Here is a 21,054-nt window from a genome sequence, read left to right as displayed (position 1 = left end):
CACTTTTGCTTTATGATATTTCCTCAATAATATGCTGCTTCATTTCTTGATATTCTGTGCTAGTAAAATTTATATATCATTTGATTGACTTCACGAAGCCTGGGCTGTGTATGTTTCCTGTAACAATAGTAGATGTTATTGATCAAACCTCTAAAAAAGCTTAACTCGTGGAGTGTACATAAAGTCTTGTCATCCTTAGAAAGCTACGTTAGTAATCAAACCAATTCAGAGCAAATTATTGCAATTACTAAATGCTTATTTTATTTATTTATGTCAATCATCTAAATGTTGAGGTCATTAAACATTAAAACATATTTGTTTGTTTCCTGATCTTTTGCAGGTTGCTGCTGGTGCAGTGCTGGGTTTTATCATATCCTTCCTTATGAGAGAATCTACACTCTCTGAGACTTGATTTGTTACAAAGTACTGTTATGTATCAATGAGAAAGTATTCAGAATGTAAGAAAAAAAATCCAAATCCGTTATTCCATACCTTTTGATGTGTGTCTACTTGTGCATGCATGATTCTGTGGATAGTTTCAATAGGTTTTTATCATTCTGGCTAGAATAATTGCTGGCCAGATTTAAAGCACACATTGAAAATGCAAAGATATCATGCAAGTTAATCATACAATGGTAGTAATAATCAATGTTGCCAGAATCGGTATCGGTCTTGAATTGATTTTCAAAACAATTCAGGGAATGGGATGATTCTGAACTCGAACTAGTGGGCCAATTTTTAACCAGCAGATGACGTGTCACAAAATATTAAAAATATTTTAAACCATTTTAAATTTAAAAATTAGGCCTAATCAGCTTGGTTTCATTTGATTTCTGGCCGGTACGACATGAATTGGCCGATTCAAGATGATTCGCAAAGATACTGACAACATTGGTAATAATCTTTCAGTCACAAACTAAAAAAAAAGAGGTAACAAAGTTTTCCCTAAAACATGTTTTGTGGACGTTGAATCCTTGAAATTGCACTCGAGTGCATTACAGAAATGTTCCTATTCGCTGTGGGTTTTGTCTGCTTGTAAATTCTTCTTCCTCCGTTTTGTAATAGGAGTCAATCCTCTATTGGCCATTGAATCTAAGGCTTCTTGGCCAAGTTAAGGTGGTTCTTCTGATCCATCTATCAAGTCTTGACTGATATATATTTGCTACAATCAATTGTACCTACAATCTAGTTGGAATCTCACAATGCCAGTCATTTTGATTCAATTTAGCATCGCTGGTGTGTTCACCATGGTCAATTTAGTGGGAATCGACCCTTGGATCATGTTTATATCTTTTTGACAACGGGGTTAGAAAAATCGGTGTATTTGTAGCCATTGATTTGTCAACAATTAGATTCGGTGCATCATTTATTCCTCACATGCGCAATATCAATTCAATTAGTATGTTTCATCAAAGATGATGATCTAGTTGAGGCTTTAAGATGGTGTTCCCGTTCCTTTACCCAGTCTTGGCTTCATGTCCACCTCTGGATGGTAAGAACTAAAGGACTCAGATAGGACTTAGGCCTGCTCTATAAAACCAGAACTGGGTTCCTGTATAGCTCGAATCTTATGGGCTTGACCTGATTTATCTAATTGAACCTACTTTAACAGGTCTGGACCTTAATACTGTTGGGTCAACATCCTGCTTGGTTGCCTGTGGTGACTCATTGGCACCGCTAGTGGTGATACAATCTATCAAACTTTTCTTTTTGGCTAAGCCACGTTTCTTCCAAATCCGACCCGGAGACAGGTTGGAGCTCCAAACCATAGGCATACGCCCTTGTGTATCCAAGCCAAGCAGGTTGGCCATTCAGGTACAAGTAGGGCTAAGTTTGTGTTGGATCCAAATTTGAGTATGTTATTGACATAGGTCTGACCATCTGAAATTCAGATCTAAGAAGGTTAATACACTGTAAGGCAGTCGGATTTGAACTCATTTGGATGGGACTTGAATTGGATACCCAATTTGGATGACCAATTCCACCTTATCCTTTCCTAGATGGGTATATGAACATATGTTTTATATATACCAGAGTGATTCGTATCTTATTAGGATAAGGTTCAGGCTGAATTGATCCATGTGTTCACAGCCAACTTTTAGTTGGTATGGGTTCAAGGTAAAATTGATCTGAATGATCAAATCTTTAGCAATCTTAATAAAATTTTAACAGAGATTTTCTTTTAGTAATGTTATAACAAGGAGAAACTACCGTTATGGTTTTAATTCTTTTAACATTCCGTTGCAGGCTGAGGGGTGCAACACGACGAACCTAACCCATTTCGATGTCCACTGTGTAAAACTCCACACAAGCACCCCTTCCCGAACCATCCGGGATAGTTTTCCATTTGTTTCGACCCTGCAGCAACAGATGCATACCCCGGGTCTCGAACTTTCTACAACCTCCAACTTGAATGCCTTAAGCTGACCCACATAGACAGGTGTCCGGAACCCTTGTGGGCATCTATAGGCCATAGTTAAATGCTTAATAATGAAAGTGCAACAGCAACAGCTAAGCCTACGATCAAATTGGCCATGCATGGCAACAGTGAAAAAGTATAAACATGTTCAAAATAAATGGCAAAAATCAATGAGTATAGAGATGCTGGACTAGTTGGTCCAATTGATAAAGGTCACATACAGTCAGAAACTACCTTGGACCAGTCTGGAAGCCCTCAAACGGCTAGTTGGCCTAATAGTATTACTAAGATGGTCAAAACTATCCAAATTGTTAAAAATAAAGATGGTCAATGACCGTCACATACATACACATGCATGCATAAGTACCCAGCAAACGTCAGGTTTAGGTCAAGTATGAATTTTAGTTCAGAACTGGAGCCAAAACCAAAACTAAAACTAGAATTAAAGCCAAAGGGAAACCTTCTGAAAATAAGAAACCAATTTACTTTCTCTTCCTTACCCCATCTCTCCCTCCCTCTCTCTGACTAACAAAATCCTTCACACTTCATAGTAATATGGAGACATGGTTTTGAACCTCACACTCACGCTGACAATCAGTGAGGACGATGTCATTGTTCAAAGATAAAATTAGGCTGCTAAAACTACAGAAGTAAACGAGGAAAGAACAATTCCATTTGACAATGGGGAAGGGAACATTGCTGATGCATTTGGAAATCGCAGAAGAGGTAAAATATAATAGTGCAATCAGCTGCTGCAAACAATTACTGCTACACAGAGCATTAAGGCCATCAGTGCATGTGTCTACTCTGAAATTTAACTACATTGGTGAGCACTTCTTGAAAAGAAAACCCAAAAAACCCGCTTCGCCAAGGCTTTTCTTTGATCATGATCAAGGAAACACGTTAACTCCCTCCCCTACTTAAATGGGCCAGGAAATGGATTATAACAAAAAACATTTGCCAAACACTTTTTGATAAGAACCCAATTTTGACATAAATATGAACATTGATTATTACCCGATATCTTGGAACCAATGTCTCTGTAAAAGAACATGAATTTTGTCTTATTGAATGAAAAATAATAATCCTCAGGCTCAAGAAATTAGAAACCAGAAACTTCACACGTGCTCTGTATAAATTTTTGTATTCACTATAAGAGAAATGGTCGAATGTCAGTCAGACATTTCGTGTAAGCAAGCAATCGACCACAAATTAGCTATACTTTCGGAGATGACACCTAGCTCCTTATCTTTTTCGATGTTACATGAAAGCATGTGCTATGAGAGGCACCAATGACAAAAATGCCTCAGTTCCCAAAGAGGATTGAGTGTAGCTCATGATAAAGATATAATTATGTATAGGGAAGGTCATGTGGCTAAAAGTGCACCTAGATCAAAGTCACCCACCACACCCTCATTTAAAAGGCGCATAGCAGCACCTCTTGAAAACTTCCTTGCAAATAGGAAGCATGGCACAAATGTGACATTGCTACGGCACCACTCTGTTCGATACTCAGTTTCATAGTACACGTGATTGATACCCTGCACATTATGTAGACAGAAAAAGCACATCAGTAATCCTCAAGCTTGTTTATGCTGGTCCCTTCTCTACTTTGTCGTTATAGTTTTGCCACAGTTTTAACTTCACTATAAGTATACAGAGATCTTGGGATATCTCTGAATGGATCCAAATAGACATGGTTTTCTTGTTAGTCACCTAGATACCAAAGTGAAAACTTTCCAGAGCATGAGTTTGAGTAGACAAGAATTCTCATCGACAGAATTGAATTACAATGGGAGTCTTTTTAGGCCCAGATATCAGATAAATATTTAGTTTTCATGAAGTGCTATTGGCTAACTTATAGCATGTTCAAAGTTCAAACCATATTGCAGATCGCAGTAAATAACTAAATTCTTTTTTCAAATAGAATCTCCATTCACTTGTAATCAAAGCAAACATAATCCACCAAAACTTGAAAAGCTAATCATGATTTTGGCTATGTTTTGTTAAAAAATATATATATATATATATATATATATATATATATATATATTTATTGATGTAATAGGTAATATCCATTAAGGGTATTTTAATCTTTTCACTTTATGTAATTAGTTGTGTTATTAGCAGGCTTTCTATTTTTATGTATTTTATTTATTTTATCAAGAGAATTATAGACTTTATAATGCCCTTGAAATAGAGTTGTTGGGAGTAATCCCAATGGCTCTTGATGTCCCTTTTGTGTATAAATAGAGGATAAATCCCCTCTTATATGTTATGCTTGTTCTCAAGCTCTCTTAATAAAGTCTATATTTTTTATGCTCTCTTGCTCATAAGTGGAATATCTAGACCCATAAGTGGTCTCCGTTTGTGTGTTGTACTTGCCCATAAGAGGCACTTGGTTGTGTTCTTCATATTTTATTACATGGTATTAGAGCCTTGGTGTTCTCGGATTGTAACTTTTACGTGAGAAGGAGGCTCGTGAGATCGGTGGAGCATTGGTTCATCGGTTTGTTGCTTCGAGAAGCGTACCGCCAACCCTCATCAACGAAGTTTTCATCATCTTCTCTTTCTTTCTCTCTCTCTTCTCTCTTATTCTCTCCTCTTGTTTCAATGGCTGAAAAAGAAGTGGTTAAAGTTGTTCCCGTCAAGTTTGATGAAAAAAACTATAATATGTGGGCCACCGGCACCGCTATGAAAAAAATACAGGTTGGCAAAGATTTGTGCGATTATGTTGATGGTTTCATATTGAAACCTCAACTTATTATCACTAAATCTATTTGTGGGAAAGATGAATTTACTAAAAAGGAATCTTTTAAAGAGAGAAAAAACTCTTTTAGACTACAAAAGGTCATTAAAGAATGAGATGTTAGACATACGAAGGTTTTATCCCTATTTATGAGAAGTATGCATGAAGAACCTTGTGAAATATATTAGAATTTGAGATGGTCGATGAAGCGTGGGTTTTTATCAAACAAGCTTACACCAAAAAGATACCGCCCATAAATGGGAATTACAAGATAAGATTCATAATTGTAAGCAAGGAGAAAAAAGCGTTAGAGAGTACTGTGGAACTCTCACAAAATTTTGAGACCAAATGGATAAAATGGAGCTTATTTGGGATACCCTTGATGATGCTCACCGTAGGAAAAATCAAATCCTTAGTGAGCAATTTTTCTAATTTATGAGAGGGCTTAGGCCCAAATTTGAACATGTTCAGGTTTCAATAATCCATTGAAATAAAAAACAAGAGGAGCTTCCCCATTTGCATGTGATTTTAGCCCAAGTATGCATGAAAGAAACAAAGCTAAAATCCATGATTGAATCTAAGGAGACCAAGGACAATGTATTGGCGGTATCTAGACCCAGTGTCAATACATATTCATATAAGCCTCCTCATTTCAACAAGAATAATTAGAGGCTTAAGAGCAATGATGGGAGATATGATGGGAGAAATGATAGTAGAAAATGAAAAATTATGTCATAACTATGGAGAAGAGGGGGCACATCAAACCATATTGACATGAATTAAAAAATGATGAGAAAAAAGTAGCTACCTTAGAAGCTCCTCAAGAAGACAAAGATACAACAACTCCGATTTCAAAAACATGTCTCTGTCCCAACTCGCAGAAGCTCTGCAACCGCTCCTCAAAGGCTCATCCTCGTCAATTGGTGTCATAATCTCCTCTTTCTCACCTCCCGGTAAGATTTATTGGCTACTAGATTCCGGTACTTCATTTCATATGAAACCTAATAATACTATACTCTCTGATTGTAGTGTTAATTTAAGTAGGTCTAATGTTTTTATTACAGATGGATCCTCTTGAAATTAAAAGAATTGAAACTTTTTCAAATTCTTCAAACCTTTTCATTCCAAAAGTCAGAATCGTTCCAAAACTTAATTTAAATATTCTTTCAGTTTCCCAAATTATTGACCATGGTTGTAGTATCTCTTTCACTTCTAACCGATGTTTAATATTGAATCTTGAATCTCTAGTTCGGCAAGCAGATTGGGAAAGGTCATAGAGAAGGAGACCTCTACTACATGGACCAGTTAATCATTCCTAAAGATACTTTTTGTTTCAATGTACAAAAATTAGATATTTTTTTGTGACATCAAAGTCTATGGCGTCTTAGCATTTCTAAGTTATCCAATGTATCTCATTTGAGAAAATTTTGTAATGAAAAGATCCAATGTGATGATTATATTCTTGAGAAAATGAAAATCATTCCTTATCAAGAAAGAACTTTTTTTTGCTTCCAAACCACTTGAATTAATACACTCAGATGTTCGGGGACCTGCTCTTGTTGTCTCTAAAGAAAAATTTACTTATTATATGATTTTTGTAGATGATTATTCTCGTTTTACTTAGATTTATTTTTTTATGCACAAATATGAAGTTTTTTAATCTTCAGAAACTTTTCATAGCCTTGTTAGAAATATCTTTAAAACCAATATTTCTATATTTCATTCTAATTCAAGGGGAGAATATATGTCAAATGACTTTAAAAATTATTTGAAAAATCATGACATTTTGCATCAAAGATCTTGTGCAATTTGTAAACACGTCTCAACAAAATGGTTTGAGAGAAAGGAAACACATGCATATAGTAGAATCCACCAAAACCTTTCTTATTTCTAAACATATTCCAAAACATTTTTGGGTTGAAGCTGCACTTATTTTAGTATACCTTATAAATAGACTTCCTTTAACCAAACTCCAAAATATTTCTCCGTATGAGAAACTTTATAAAACTACCCATGATTATTTTAGACTAAAAACCTTTGGATGTAAATGTTCTATTCTTACAAATAAAAATGACAAACTTTCTTTAAGAGTCATTCCTTGTGTATTTCTTGGTTACGGGGAAAGTAGAAAAGGATTTAGATGTTATGATTTTAAACATGATAAACTCTATATCTCAAAGAATGTTTACCTTTATAGAGCAAGAAAGTTTCTATGATTTAAATGTGCTTATTAAAGAAAATAATGATTACTCCTTTTAGGAAATATTTCCTAAATGCAATGATGAAGTATTTGTTGAAGACAGGTGGTTTTAAGTGACGTTAGTTTATATTTAATGCTATTTGTAATTTTACCTTCATTATGGACTTGGCTGTAATTTTTTCTTTAAGCCTCTCTCTATTTAACATAGAGAGATACCCTAATAAGATTATCGAGTCCTCTCTTCCTGTGCACCCGTCTCTCTCTCTCTCTCTCTCTCTCTATCTAGGGTTCAGTGCTTTTCTCTACATGGTATCAGAGCGTAGCCGATCGTGGGAGCGTGATCGATAGCCGATCGTGGGAGCATGATCGAGTGTGATCAAAGCACAGTCGATCGTGGAAGATTTCTTGATCGTGATCAAACTTCTATCTAATGAAAATATTTCTCCAATCAGGTCAGTGATTTAAAATTTTTTCTGGGTGTGCTGCTGGTCGTGGATGCTTGCTGTGGGGTTGGTAGCTTCTTCTACATTTTTTTTTTCGTGACTACCTGTTGCCGTGGTTATTTGTTGCCGAGTTTCTTCTTCGCTGTGAGTGCCTGCCGTGGTTCTTTGTTGCCGAGTCTTATTTCATTCCAGGTTGACTCTACTGTTGGTAAGAATTGACGAATGTTGGTTAGTGGTGATTCTGCTGTTGGTTATTTCATTCCCTGGTTGCATTGAACCACGTTAGCTCCTGTGTGTTAATCTATCAGTTTGTTTTCAGCCATGATACCCTGATATTTGGGCCCTGAGTTTTTTTTATCGTGAGTTCATGTTGCGACTTCCTGTTTTTTAAGAAACAATAATCAAACAAGTAGTGGTGTTGCTTGTGATTGAAAAATGACTAATTGACGAGCTGTATATGTCTGAGGAGCAGGCCCTGTTATGAACCAGATTCTGCGTATGCAGAGTTATGTTGGTCGTGATTCACTGACGTGCTGAAAGGAATTTTTTTTATGGTTGTGGGCTGCTGTCCCTTACTGTAGTGAGTTTTTTTTTGTGTGAACAGTTGCTGATTGTCATATCGTTTGGGGTGTGGGTGGTACACACGTGTTTCCTGAGTTGATTGGAGTTTGTCTAGCTTTTTCTGTTTACTTAACCAGAAGTATGGCTGAAACTTCGAAATGTGATTCAAAATTGGAAAATATTGGAGAATATAAGGCTTTTGCCAATCCATTTTCGTACGGCTCGTCTGTAAGGTTGAATGAAACTAACTATGCTAGGTGGTCCAGAACATTCATGATGTCGGTATCTGGACATCATAGAAAATATGTCTTGTTGGAAGACGAACCCGCTGAAAAGGTGGGCAAATATGTTACCTGGAATGAAGATAATGACATAGTTATGTCATGGATTATGAATAGTGTCGAACCTCATATTGCAGATGGTTTAATTTACTATAATACAGCCAGACAAATGTAGGACAATCTTCGAGATACGTACTCACAAGAGACTAATGTGAGTCGTATCCTGCAAGTTGAACAGGAAATATATAATTTACAGCAGGGAGATCAAACCTTGGCCCAGTACTATGCCTCCGTAAAAGCTGCTTTTGAAAGACTTAATGCTCACAGACCTCTCTGCTGTTCGAAACAAAAGGATCATAAAAAACAAACTATGGTTGCTCAGTTTCTTACAGGTTTATCTTCAGAATTCTCTGTTGCAAAAGTCCAAATGTTGACTGGTTCAGATGTACGTACTCTTGCTGAGGCGTATAATCGTCTGAGTAGACTTGCGATCTCTCTTCCACATTCTCAGCCTGTGACTCAGTCATCTGCTTTAGTTGTCTCATCTGGTTATGGGCGTGGAAATTTTCAGAACATCAGAGGACGAGGTGTGGGAGGCAGAGGAAAACTTCAATGTACATTTTGTGGAAAATCTGGACATTTAGAAGATCGTTGCTGGGATAAGCATGGCCGGCTAAACCCCTCTTCATCAAAGTCATATGCTCCTAAAGCAAATGTTACTACTCTCGAGGCAACAAAGGCACAGGAAATATCTCTGCACATGAAAGTAGTATCACCCTTAGTCGAGCGGAATATGATGAGCTGATAGCTCGTCGACCTTTGAGTTCCACCCCTCCTGTAGCTGGTGTTGCCTATTCAACCAGAACTCATCTTCATCCGACTGATAGTAAGTGGGTTATTGACTCTGGTGCATCCAGACATTTGTGTGGAAATTCACGTGTTTTTTCAGATCTAACGGATATTAAGGCTCAACTTGGAGTCTCATTAGCCGATGGGAGCTCCTCCCCGGTTGTTGGTCAGGGAAATATTTCTATATCCTCCTCATTACATTTGAAAAATGCTCTTCATGCTCCAAACTTTCCTCAAAGTTTACTCTCTGTTAGTTGCCTTATAAAAGAACAAAACTGTAGAGTAATATTTGATCCAATGGGTTGTCATTTTCAGGATTTGCTGACGGGGAAGAAGATTGGTGGAGGCTATGAAGAAAATAGAATTTACTACCTACATCATCCAATGGGTATTGTTCATGCTGCAGTGGAACATTCATTCAGTCCTGTTCAGTGGCATCGTCGTCTTGGTCATCCTTCATTGTCAAAGCTTCGGTCGGTCTTTCCTCAGATTCCTTCCACCACATCATTTCAGTGTGAAGCATGTCAGCTGGGCAAGCATCATAGAAGTTCATTCCCTTCGAGTCAGAGTCTGTCTAGTAATAAAGTCTTTGAACTGCTTCATGCAGATGTATGGGGTCCTAGTAAGATTCCTACTAGGACTCAGTGTCGATACTATCTAGTTATTGTTGATGATTTCTCTAAGTTGTCATGGGTGTTTTTAATAAAGGAACGGGTGTTTTTAATAAAGGAACGATCCGAAGTTCCAAGTATTCTCCAATCTTTAATTCTTGAAATAAAAACTCAGTTTGAATCTATTGTCAAGATTGTTCGCACTGATAATGCTCTCGAGTTTAAATCAAAAGGTCTGTTACAATTTCACCAAGATAATGGCATCCAACCCCAAACTTCCTATGCCTATTCATCTCAACAAAATGGGGTGACTGAGCGAAAACATCGTCACCTGCTTGATGTTGCCAGGACCATTATGATTCAATCCAATGTTCCTGCGTTATAGTGGGGTGATGCGATTACAACTGCTTGCTATCTGATCAACCGCATGCCTTCATCTTCTGTGGATGATCAAATTCCAATTCATATCCTAAAACCCAATACCCCCCTCTTCTCCCTCTCGCCCAAAGTATTTGGACGTGTTTGTTTTGTACACAAACTTGACCCTGACCGTGATAAATTAGCTGCTCAAGCTACAAAATGCATATTTATAGGTTATCCCAAAAATCAAAAGGGATATCGATGTTATGATCCTACTTCTCGCCGAGAGTATGTCACTGCGGATGTCTCTTTCTTGGAATCCACTCCATATTACTCTAGTACCGGTTCCCCGCTGTAGGTTGATCCAGTTGAGTCTTGTCCATTACCTATACCTCCTTTTCCTTTGGAATCCGTACCCTCCTTCCCGAACCAACCTTCATCCTCTTCCAGATTTCATAATCCTCCATTGGTATATGTGCGTAGAGATCCACCTCCGTAAGAGCCTTCATCTTCTTCTTCCCCTGAAGTAAGTTCTCCTAACAATCGTGATCTTCATGATGATGATAACAGACCTATTGCTTTACGAAAGGGGACACGACAATGTACCTTATATCCCATATCTCATTTTGTCTCTAATGCCAGAATTGAAAATCAGATGAAATCTTTTATTTCAGCCTTATCTGCTGAAACTATACCTCTGAACTATCAGTAGGCAGCGCTTGATACTCGCTGGAAGCTAGCTATGCAAGAAGAAATGGATGCTTTAATATCTCAGCATACATAGGATCTAGTTGATTCCCCAGTAGATGCCGACATTGTTGGATGTAAATGGGTATATACCATCAAGTACAAATCTGATGGTTCTATTGAAAGGTACAAGGCCAGATTAGTTGCAAAAGGGTATACTCAGACATATGGTATTGATTTCTTTGAAACTTTTTCTCATGTTGCACGAATGAGTACCATTCGTCTTGTTCTCTCAGTAGCTGTTCAGCATGGTTGGAACTTGTACCAATTAGATGTGAAAAATGCATTTTTCTATGGGGATTTATATGAGACCGTTTACATGCAACAACCTCTAGGATTCGCGGTTGAGGGGGAGTGTCAGAAGGTGTGTAGATTGAAAAAGGCGATTTATGGCTTGAAACAAAGTCCTCGTGCATGGTTTTAAAAGTTGTTTGAAGTGATGTCACGCTTTGGCTTTAATAGATCAGCAGCAGATCATACACTATTTATAAAGAAAACTAGCTCAGGCATAGTTGTTATGGTGGTATATGTGGATGACATCATTTTTACAGGAGATGATGTGAAAGCTATTGAAGCCACAAAGGCTCATCTTCAAAAACACTTTGTTACAAAAGACCTTGGTTTACTCAGGTATTTTCTGGGTATAGAAGTTGCCAGGAGTCGTGAAGGGATGGTTTTGTCTCAACGGAAGTATGTTCTTGACTTATTAAAGGAAACAAGAATGTTGGGAGCTAAACCAGCAAATATTCTCATGGACCATAAAGTTCAATTGTTTGAAGAAGGATCAAAACTGGTTGATAGCAAAAGCTATCGCTCCCTAGTAGGGAAGCTACTGTATGTAACTGTGACCAGGCCGGATATTGCTTTAGCAGTAAGCAAAGTTAGCCAGTTTATGGACAAGCCAACTGAAGTACACTGGAATGCAGCTACTATGATTCTCAGATATCTAAAATCTTCACCTGGAAAGGGGTTATTGTTCAGAAAAGGTGGAACTCTGAAGATAGTGGCCTATTCTGATGCTGACTATGCAGGATCTGTAGTGGATAAAAAATCTACCACAGGATTTCGTGTGTTTCTGGGAGACAACTTGGTCTCTTGAAAGAGTAAGAAACAAAATGTGGTTTCTAGGTCGAGTGCAGAATCAGAATATCGGGCTATGGCCCAAACAACTGCTGAACTGATGTCGGTTCGTACTGTTCTTCATGATCTTCAGGTGAAGGTTTCTTCTCCCATGACCATGATGTGCGATAACAAAGTTGCAACATATATAGCGAACAATCTTGTATTTCATGAGAGAACAAAGCACATTGAGGTTGATTGCCACTATGTAAGGGATATGGTTCAAGCTGGTCATATCACTACCAGATATCTAAAGTCGAAAGACCAAGTTGCAGATATGTTTACAAAACCTCTTGCTAGACCAAATTTCTCAAAATGTTGTGACAAGTGTTAAAATGTAAAACTGTACATATATGTATATATAATAATATTATATTATTATATATATATAAATACATTTTTCATTTCTTTCTTTTCTGTAATTTTTTTTCTTTATTTTTATTTTTTGTCTTTATGTCATCTAGTTTAGTTTGAACTAGAATGACTGTTGCTAGTCAAGTCCTGTCCAGACTTGACTAGCAATAAAGCTGTTGGACTGACACAGTCCAACAACTCTTAATAGAGCTGTTGGACTGTGCCCAACAACTCTATTGAGTCCTCTTTCAGCTGTGTATATAAAGGGGTGCAACCCCTCTTGTATTTTATTCCAATGCTTCTTAAGCAATTGGTTTTTCATATCAATAAAGAATACATTTTTATTTTTATTTTGTTTCCAGTTATACCCTTTTTAAGGGTTATGCTTTAGTGTCATTCTTGACACTTGCCCTTGTTAATCTAAGCTCGTGTTTCGAAGATCCCCATTTCATTTCATGGTATCAGAGCCGCGGAAGTACTAAATCTTGAGGAAAAGCTACCTCGGTTTCCGTGCCCGTTTGCAAAAGTGTTCGCCACTTGAAGAGAAGTGTTATCACTTCATTGGAGAAGATTTCACATCTTGTTGTATTGTTTTTTTTTCTTTCTTTTTCATTTTCCTTCTTGTTTCTTTTCTATCCCTATTCTTTCTCTCCTTTGTAATCGATGGATGACAATGATAAAGTCACCATCATGCCTATGAAACTAAGCGATACGAACTATGTAACATGGGCTTCAATCATGAAGCACCATATATGGGGAAAAGGCTTATGGGGGATTGTGGATGATTCCGATTCGGAACCTAAGCTATCTCTTACTAAAAAGGAGGAAGATAAAGAGGTCCCTCTATCGGAAGAAGAGAAAATCAAGGCTATTGCCTCATACGAGAAGAAATGGAAAGAATGGAGAATATCTCATGCGAAGATAATGTCATGGCTTATCAATAGCGTTGACATTAAAAAATGCTCAAGTCTTGCCAAATTTGATCATGCCGATAAGGCATGGGAATACCTTAAGAATATGTATTCCCTTAAAAGATATTGCACACGTGTGCAACCTCCAAGAAAAAGTTTGAATGATGACACAAGGAGACAAAACTATTCGTGAATATTACAATGGGTTGTCCGAACTTTGGGAAGAACTTTCCCTTTTAGAACCAAAGTGGCATTGTGCCGAAGACATCGAACTTCGTCAGAAACAACTCGATGCTGAACATTTTTACCAGTTTATCACTGGATTAAGGCCGGAATTTGAAACCACTAAATCGGCCCTACTTCACCGGAGAAAAATTCCTTCTATTGTTGAAACTATTGAAGAGTTAACAATGAAAGAAAATCGTCTCCGGAAAGGTTCTTTAAAAATTGAAGATGATTCCGTTTTAGCCGTGTCTAGACCAGAGAATCATGTTCGATCATATAGGCCTCCTCACTTTAACCGACAAAATGGTGACTATGATAAGAAGAAAGTTATTTGTCATCATTGTCATGAACCAGGACACTACAGGCCACAATGTCCCAAACTTAAGGAGATGAGAGAAAAAAGAGCTGCAATTGCTGGATCGGAGCCTAAAGATCAGGATGCACCAGTTTCCCTGGCCCAACTAATGAAGATTCTTCAGCCTCTCATCAAATGTGCCTCTTCCTCATCTGAAGCTTCAACCGGCGCAGCAGCCTCATTTTTTTCTGATCTAGGTAAAATTTCTTGGCTTCTTGACTCTGGTGCATCTTTTCATATGACCCCAAATAATCAAAGTCTATCCAAATGTGTTAAAAATAAAACAAGTGTGTCAAAGGTCTTTACTGCTGATGAGACTTCTCTTCAAATAGAAGGAATAGGAAATTTTGAAAAAATTTATAAAACAAAAAAAAAATTTATTCCAGAAATTAGACATGTTCCCAAATTAAATTTAAATCTTTTATCTGTATATCAAATTTCTGATTATGGGTGTAATATTTCTTTTTCTACTCATGGTTGTTGGGTACAGGATCGCCAGTCAGGCAAGCTGATTGGGGAAGGCCATAGAAAAGGAGGACTCTATTACATGGATTTTTTGGAAATGCCGAAAAAAGCTTTTTGTTATAATATTCAAAAAATAGAGTTGGAACTGTGGCATAAGAGACTTTGTCACCCACATATAGCCAAAATCCAACATTTTCCAAATCTAGGGAAATTTTGTAACTCTGAATCATTTGATTGTAAAGATTGTATTCTCGGCAAAATGAAAAGATTGCCATTTCAGAACAGAACCTTTTTCTCTTCAAGACCACTTGAATTAATACACTCGGATGTTTGGGGTCCTGCACCAGTAATTTCTAAAGGAGGATTTGTTTACTATGTTATTTTTGTCGATGATTTCTCCCGACATACGTGGATGTACTTTCTCAAACATAAGTCTGAAGTATTTTCATACTTTCAAACTTTTCATAATATGGTTAAAAACAAGTTTCAAAATGATATTACTATTTTTCGCATAGATTTAGGGGGAGAGTTTTTATCCACAGATTTTCAAAATTATCTTAAATTGCATGGCATCACACATCAAAGATCTTGTCCTTATACACCTCAACAAAATGGACTGGCAGAACGAAAACATCGCCATATTATAGAAACCACTAGGACTTTATTAATAGCAAATCAAGTCCCGAAAGACTTTTGGGCAGAAGCTGCCTTAAATGCCACCTATCTCATTAATAGGATGTCATCTTCTTCGTTACAAAATATCACTCCCATTGAAAAACTTATAAACATTTCTCCAGACTACTCTAGACTAAGAATATTTGGGTGCAAATGTTTCATATTTACTGACAAAAATGATAAACTTTCCCCTCGTGCGATTCCCTGTGCCTTTTTAGGATATGCTGAAAACCAGAAAGGTTATAGATGTTTTGACTTCAAAAATAATAAACTATGTGTCTAGAAATGTTTCCTTTCTTGAAAAGGAGAGCTTCTTTGATTTTAGAAAATTAAAAGACGTCACTGAGTACTCCTTTTTGCTAGATCTAACATCAACATCTGATGAATATGACCTTGACTGTAACTTTGATGATGATCAAAGAATTATTGATCTTAATATTGAAAATGAAGAAGTTCATAGAGATACTAGTATTCAATATTTCAGGCGACAAGAGTCTAATCCTCCATGTGCACTTGAGAAATATTCTAACATTCAAACTAGACAATCATCCCGAATCTCGAGGCCTCTAGGAAAGTTTGTATCATACGAGTCTTTCTCACCCACATATAGGGCAGTTATTACATTAATTCACTCATATAAAGAACCATCCATATATTTTCAAGCAAAAAATGATATCAAATGAATAGAAGCCATGAAAGCTGAATTAGATGCACTTGAAAAGGCTTCTACATGGAATATTCAAGATCTTCCTCCAGGGAAGAAAACTATAGGATGTCGATGGGTTTATAAAATTAAAACCAAGAGTGATGGTACTCTTGAAAGATATAAAGCCTGTTTAGTAGCCAAAAGTTATGCCCAAGAATATGGGATTGATTATGAAGAAACCTTTGCTCCGGTGGCTCGTATGACTACTGTCCGAACCTTAATTGCCTTAGCTTCTATAAAAAAATGGTCTATTTTTCAAATGGATGTCAAAAATGCTTTTTTAAATGGAAAGCTAGTTGAAGAAGTATATATGGAACTCCCTCCTGGTCTAAGTATTCCTAAGAGTAAAGTCCTTCGCTTAGAAAAAGCTCTTTATGGACTTAAACAAGCACCAAAAGCTTGGTATGATAGGTTTAGTCGTGTTATGATTGATATTGGTTTTCAATTCTGTTTAACTGACACTGCTTTGTTTATTAAGAATTCTGATGCAGGGATTATTGTGCTTCTTCTCTATGTGGATGATATGATCATCACCGGAAGCGATAAACAGGGAGTTGAAACAATCAAAACACTTCTTAAATCTCATTTTGAAATGACTGATTTGGGGTTGTTGAAATATTTTTTAGGCATTGAAGTTGCTTATTCTCCTAGAGGATATTTATTATCTCAGACTAAATTTGTTTTTGATATTGTTTTCAGGTCTGGTATTACTGATGATAAGAAAGTTGACACTCCAGAAGTTGTTAATGTTAAAATGAAGATTGATGATGGAGAACTTCTTGCAGACCCTACTCCTTACAGACAACTTGTCGGGGCACTTTCCTATCTATCCATTACCAGACTAGATATAGCACATGTTGTTCATACAACAAGTCAATTTCAACATGCTCCTACTTCTGTTCATATGGGAGCAGTCATGCGTATTATCAGATACATCAAGTCCTCTCTTTCACAAGGATTTTTCTTATCTTCCTCCTCTTCTCTTGATTTAATTGCATATACTGATGCTGATTGGGGAGGTGATCCCAATAACAGACACTCAACCACTGGCTTTTGTGTCTTTTTAGGGGAATCATTAATCTCATGGAGGTGTAAAAACATTAGAAGATATCTCTCTCATCCACCGAAGCTGAATACAGAGTCATGTCAACCACGACCATGAAAGTAGTTTGGCTCCGACGACTGCTTGCTGACATGGGAGCTGAAGCAACAAAGGCTTCACAAATGTGTTGTGACAACAAAAGTGCGATCTACATTGCCAGTAACAGAACATTCCACGAACGCACCAAACACATCAAAATGGATTGTCACTACGTCAGAGAGGAATATCTACACGGGATAATTGATCTGCCATATGTCACTTCAGAATATCAGTTAGCAGACTTCTTTACAAAGCCTCTCGCTGCTCCCCGATTTCACTTTCTCTTAGACAAACTTTCGCTCATTGTACCGTAAGTTTGAGGGGGATTGTTAAAATGTAAAACTGTACATATATGTATATATAATAATATTATATTATTATATATATATAAATACATTTTTCATTTCTTTCTTTTCTGTAATTTTTTTTCTTTATTTTTATTTTTTGTCTTTACGTCATCTAGTTCAGTTTGAACTAGAATGACTGTTGCTAGTCAAGTCCTGTCCAGACTTGACTAGCAATAGAGCTGTTGGACTGACACAGTCCAACAGCTCTTAATAGAGCTGTTGGACTGTGCCCAACAGCTCTATTGAGTCCTCTTTCAGCTGTGTATATAAAGGGGTGCAGCCCCTCTTGTATTTTATTCCAATGCTTCTTAAGCAATTGGTTTTTCATATCAATAAAGAATACATTTTTATTTTTATTTTGTTTCCAGTTATACCCTTTTTAAGGGTTATGCTTTAGTGTCATTCTTGACACTTGCCCTTGTTAATCTAAGCTCGTGTTTCGAAGATCCCCATTTCATTTCAACAAGCTGAGCATGATTGATATCTATGCTCCAGCTTGAGGGGGAGTGTTGAAGACAGGTGGTTTTAAGTGCCGTTAGTTTATATTTAATGCTATTTGTAATTTTACCTTCATTATGGACTTGGCTGTAATTTTTTCTTTAAGCCTCTCTCTATTTAACATAGAGAGAGACCCTAATAAGATTATCGAGTCCTCTCTTCCTGTGCAAGTCTTCTCTTTAAGCCTCTCTCTCTCTCTCTCTCTCTCTCTTCTCTCTCTCTATCTAGGGTTCAGTGCTTTTCTCTACAGTATAAAACAACAATGATGTTAACGATGAACTTCAAAACAATATCCTGTGTGGTGAGTCTCATGACATTGATGGTGGACCTTTAGTTACCCAATATAGAAGAACTGATGATAGACATCCTAATGCCTTAGAACAATATTCTAACATCAAAAATAAAAAACAAAGCACTCTTAGAAAATTAGAAAGAACACAAAGGCCTCCAGATAGATTTGTATCTTACGAAAATTTTACTCAATATAGAGATTGTTTGGCCAAGACATTTTTTACTTTAAACCCTCCTTATACAACCAGGCCTCTTGACATCCTGAAGGGGTAAGTATTATGAATGATGAAATACAAGCCTTAAAAAAATCTAAAACCTTACTCATAGAAAGAAGACGATAAGCTATAGATGGGTGTTTAAAATTAAAACCAAGAGTGATAAAACTTTAGAGAGACAAAAGGCTAGATTAGTGGTCAAGAGTTATTCTCAAGAGTATGAAATAGACTATGATGAAACATTTACTCCAGTAGCTAGGATGACTTGTGTCATAACCCTTATAGTTGTAGCCAACCATTAAAGGTTGGCCTATTTACATTGCTTTGTTTATCAAGAGATCTGATGCAGGTATTGTTATTTTTCTTCTCTAAATTGACAACATGATCATCACTGGAGGAGACAAACAAGAAGTTAGTTTTATTAAGAATGTTTTAAAACAAAGCTTTGAAATGACTGATTTAGGTTTTCTAGGATATTTCTTAGGGATTGAAGTTGCATATTCTGCTCGTGGCTATTTTTTTACTCAATCAAAGTTTGCATCTGACATAATACACATGTCTGAAATTACAAATAAGAAAATGACGAACACTCCTGAAGTGATAAATGCAAAAAATGAAGATAGATGATGACACACCTCTGGACGATCCTACTCTTTATTGCAAATGATTGGGGCTCTCACATATTTGACTATCACCAGACCTGATATCTCACATGTCGTCCATACAACTAGTCAATTCCAACAATCCCCTACCATTGTGCACATGAATGCCGTTATGTGTATTATTAGATATTTACAAAATTCTGGTTCTAAAGAGACTATTTTGTCTTCATCCTCCCCACTTAAATTAATTGTTTATACTCACTCTAACTGGGGAGGAGATCCTAATAATATACACTCAACTATAGGTTTTTGTGTCTTTGTAGGTGATTTTCTGGTATCTTGGAAATGCAACAAACAACAGAATGTGTCATTATCGTCAACCAAAGCTGAGTACTGGGTCATGACCATTAGAACATCTGAAATTGTGTGGTTGAGAAGATTATTGAAAGACATGGGGGTGCATGTGCAATCACCCTCAAGGTTATGCTGTGATAATAAAAATGCCATCTACATAGCTGACAATCATACATTTCATGAACGCACCAAAGATATTGAGAATTGTCAATATCTTTGTGAAAAGTACCTGAAGAAAACCATCATCTTACTATACGTAGCATCAGAATTTCAGTTGGCCGACTTCTTTACAAAAGCCCTTTCCTCTCTTCGGCTTCACTTTTAGCTTAACAAACTTTTAGTTATTACACTATATGTTTAAGGGAGAGTGTTGAAGTATATATATATGCATATATTAATATGTATATATATATATATATATTGATGTAATAGGTAATACCCATTAGGGGTATTTTAGTTTTTTAACTTTATGTAAATAGTTGTGTTCAATAGGAGCACTTTAGGGTTTTCTATTTTTATGTATTTTATTTCTTTTATCAAGGGCATTATAGACTTTATAATGCCCTTGAAATAGAGCTGTTGGGAGTGCTCCCAACGGCTATATTTCTAGCCATTGGGAGTACTCCCAATGACTCTTGATGTCCCTTTTGTTTATAAATAGGGGATGAATCTCCTCTTGTATATTATGCTTGTTCTCAAGCTCTTTCTCAATAAAGTCTATATATTTTTTATGCTTTCTCTCTTGCCCATGAGTGGCATTGTGTTTGTAATTGTATCTTGACTTATAAGTAGTCTCCATTTGTGTGTGTTGTACTTTCCCATAAGAGGCACTTGGTTGTGTTCTTCATATTTTATTACATGTTTTTGCATTAAAAAAAGTATGCTATATAAAGCATCAATAAGCGAATTTGACCCAAATCTTGTCTTTACAGATAATACAGAAAATACACAAGGTAGATATATGACAAACATGATAATTTCATGAAAGTACCAGCGAGGTGGTATCCCATGGGGTAAGCAAGGTCCTGTGTCAAGCTGAAGGCCCAGGATCGAATCCCTCTGCCACATGGAGCGGCTGTTGTTCTGGTAGGGGTCCGCCTAACCCCAGCTAGCCTTTCAAAAAAGATAATTTCATGAAAGTAGGCCCCATGGACATGTTTATATCCTAATGGCTTAGGCAATTAAATGCATACAATGAAAGAGGTTAAATTAAAAAGCCACCTGGTTTTCCATCTATTGAATACAACATCTAACTTATATATTTTTACCTTTCATTGATGAAATAGAAACAGAATGTCCTTTAGATAGCAAAATAAGCGTCAAACATATTTTAGCCAGCTTATTTGATTAAAGCATATTATGATTATAGGACCAAGTATGCATTTGATACACAGGCAAAAATTCCATGCTATACAATGTAATAACCAAAAGGCTATGTGGTTTCGTGCACAGAGATCATCTTTCAGGTGATTTGTTGCAATTTACTCTAAAAAGTGAAGCACAAACTACAAAGAAAACTCAACTTAGAAGTAATATGACACAATGACGAATGATAGAAGAAAAACAACTGACAAAA

General features: G+C 36.6%; 2 protein-coding genes across 3 annotated transcripts in view; one reads left to right on the top strand and one right to left on the bottom strand.

The window, feature by feature from the left end:
• The window catches only part of LOC149815761 (uncharacterized), a 46,958-nt gene extending 46,449 nt beyond the window's left edge, over positions 1–509 (top strand). The window contains exon 5 of the mRNA XM_089989465.1: positions 341–509. Coding sequence (XP_089845591.1) covers positions 341–412 — 72 coding nt within the window. The 3' untranslated portion in view covers positions 413–509. The remainder of the gene's footprint in view (positions 1–340) is intronic.
• A 3,041-nt stretch (positions 510–3,550) lies between these two features.
• The window catches only part of LOC149815760 (glycosyltransferase BC10-like), a 33,348-nt gene continuing 15,844 nt past the window's right edge, over positions 3,551–21,054 (bottom strand). For both annotated transcript variants that reach the window (XM_089989463.1, XM_089989464.1), the window contains one exon: positions 3,551–3,960. In XM_089989463.1, the coding sequence (XP_089845589.1) occupies positions 3,787–3,960 (174 nt within the window). In that variant the 3' untranslated portion in view covers positions 3,551–3,786. The remainder of the gene's footprint in view (positions 3,961–21,054) is intronic.

Source organism: Nuphar pumila, chromosome 15, assembly GCF_984573655.1.
Source record: "Nuphar pumila chromosome 15, dmNupPumi1.hap1.1, whole genome shotgun sequence".
Classification (NCBI taxonomy): Eukaryota; Viridiplantae; Streptophyta; class Magnoliopsida; order Nymphaeales; family Nymphaeaceae; genus Nuphar; species Nuphar pumila.
This window is presented reverse-complemented; position numbering and strand designations above follow the sequence as displayed.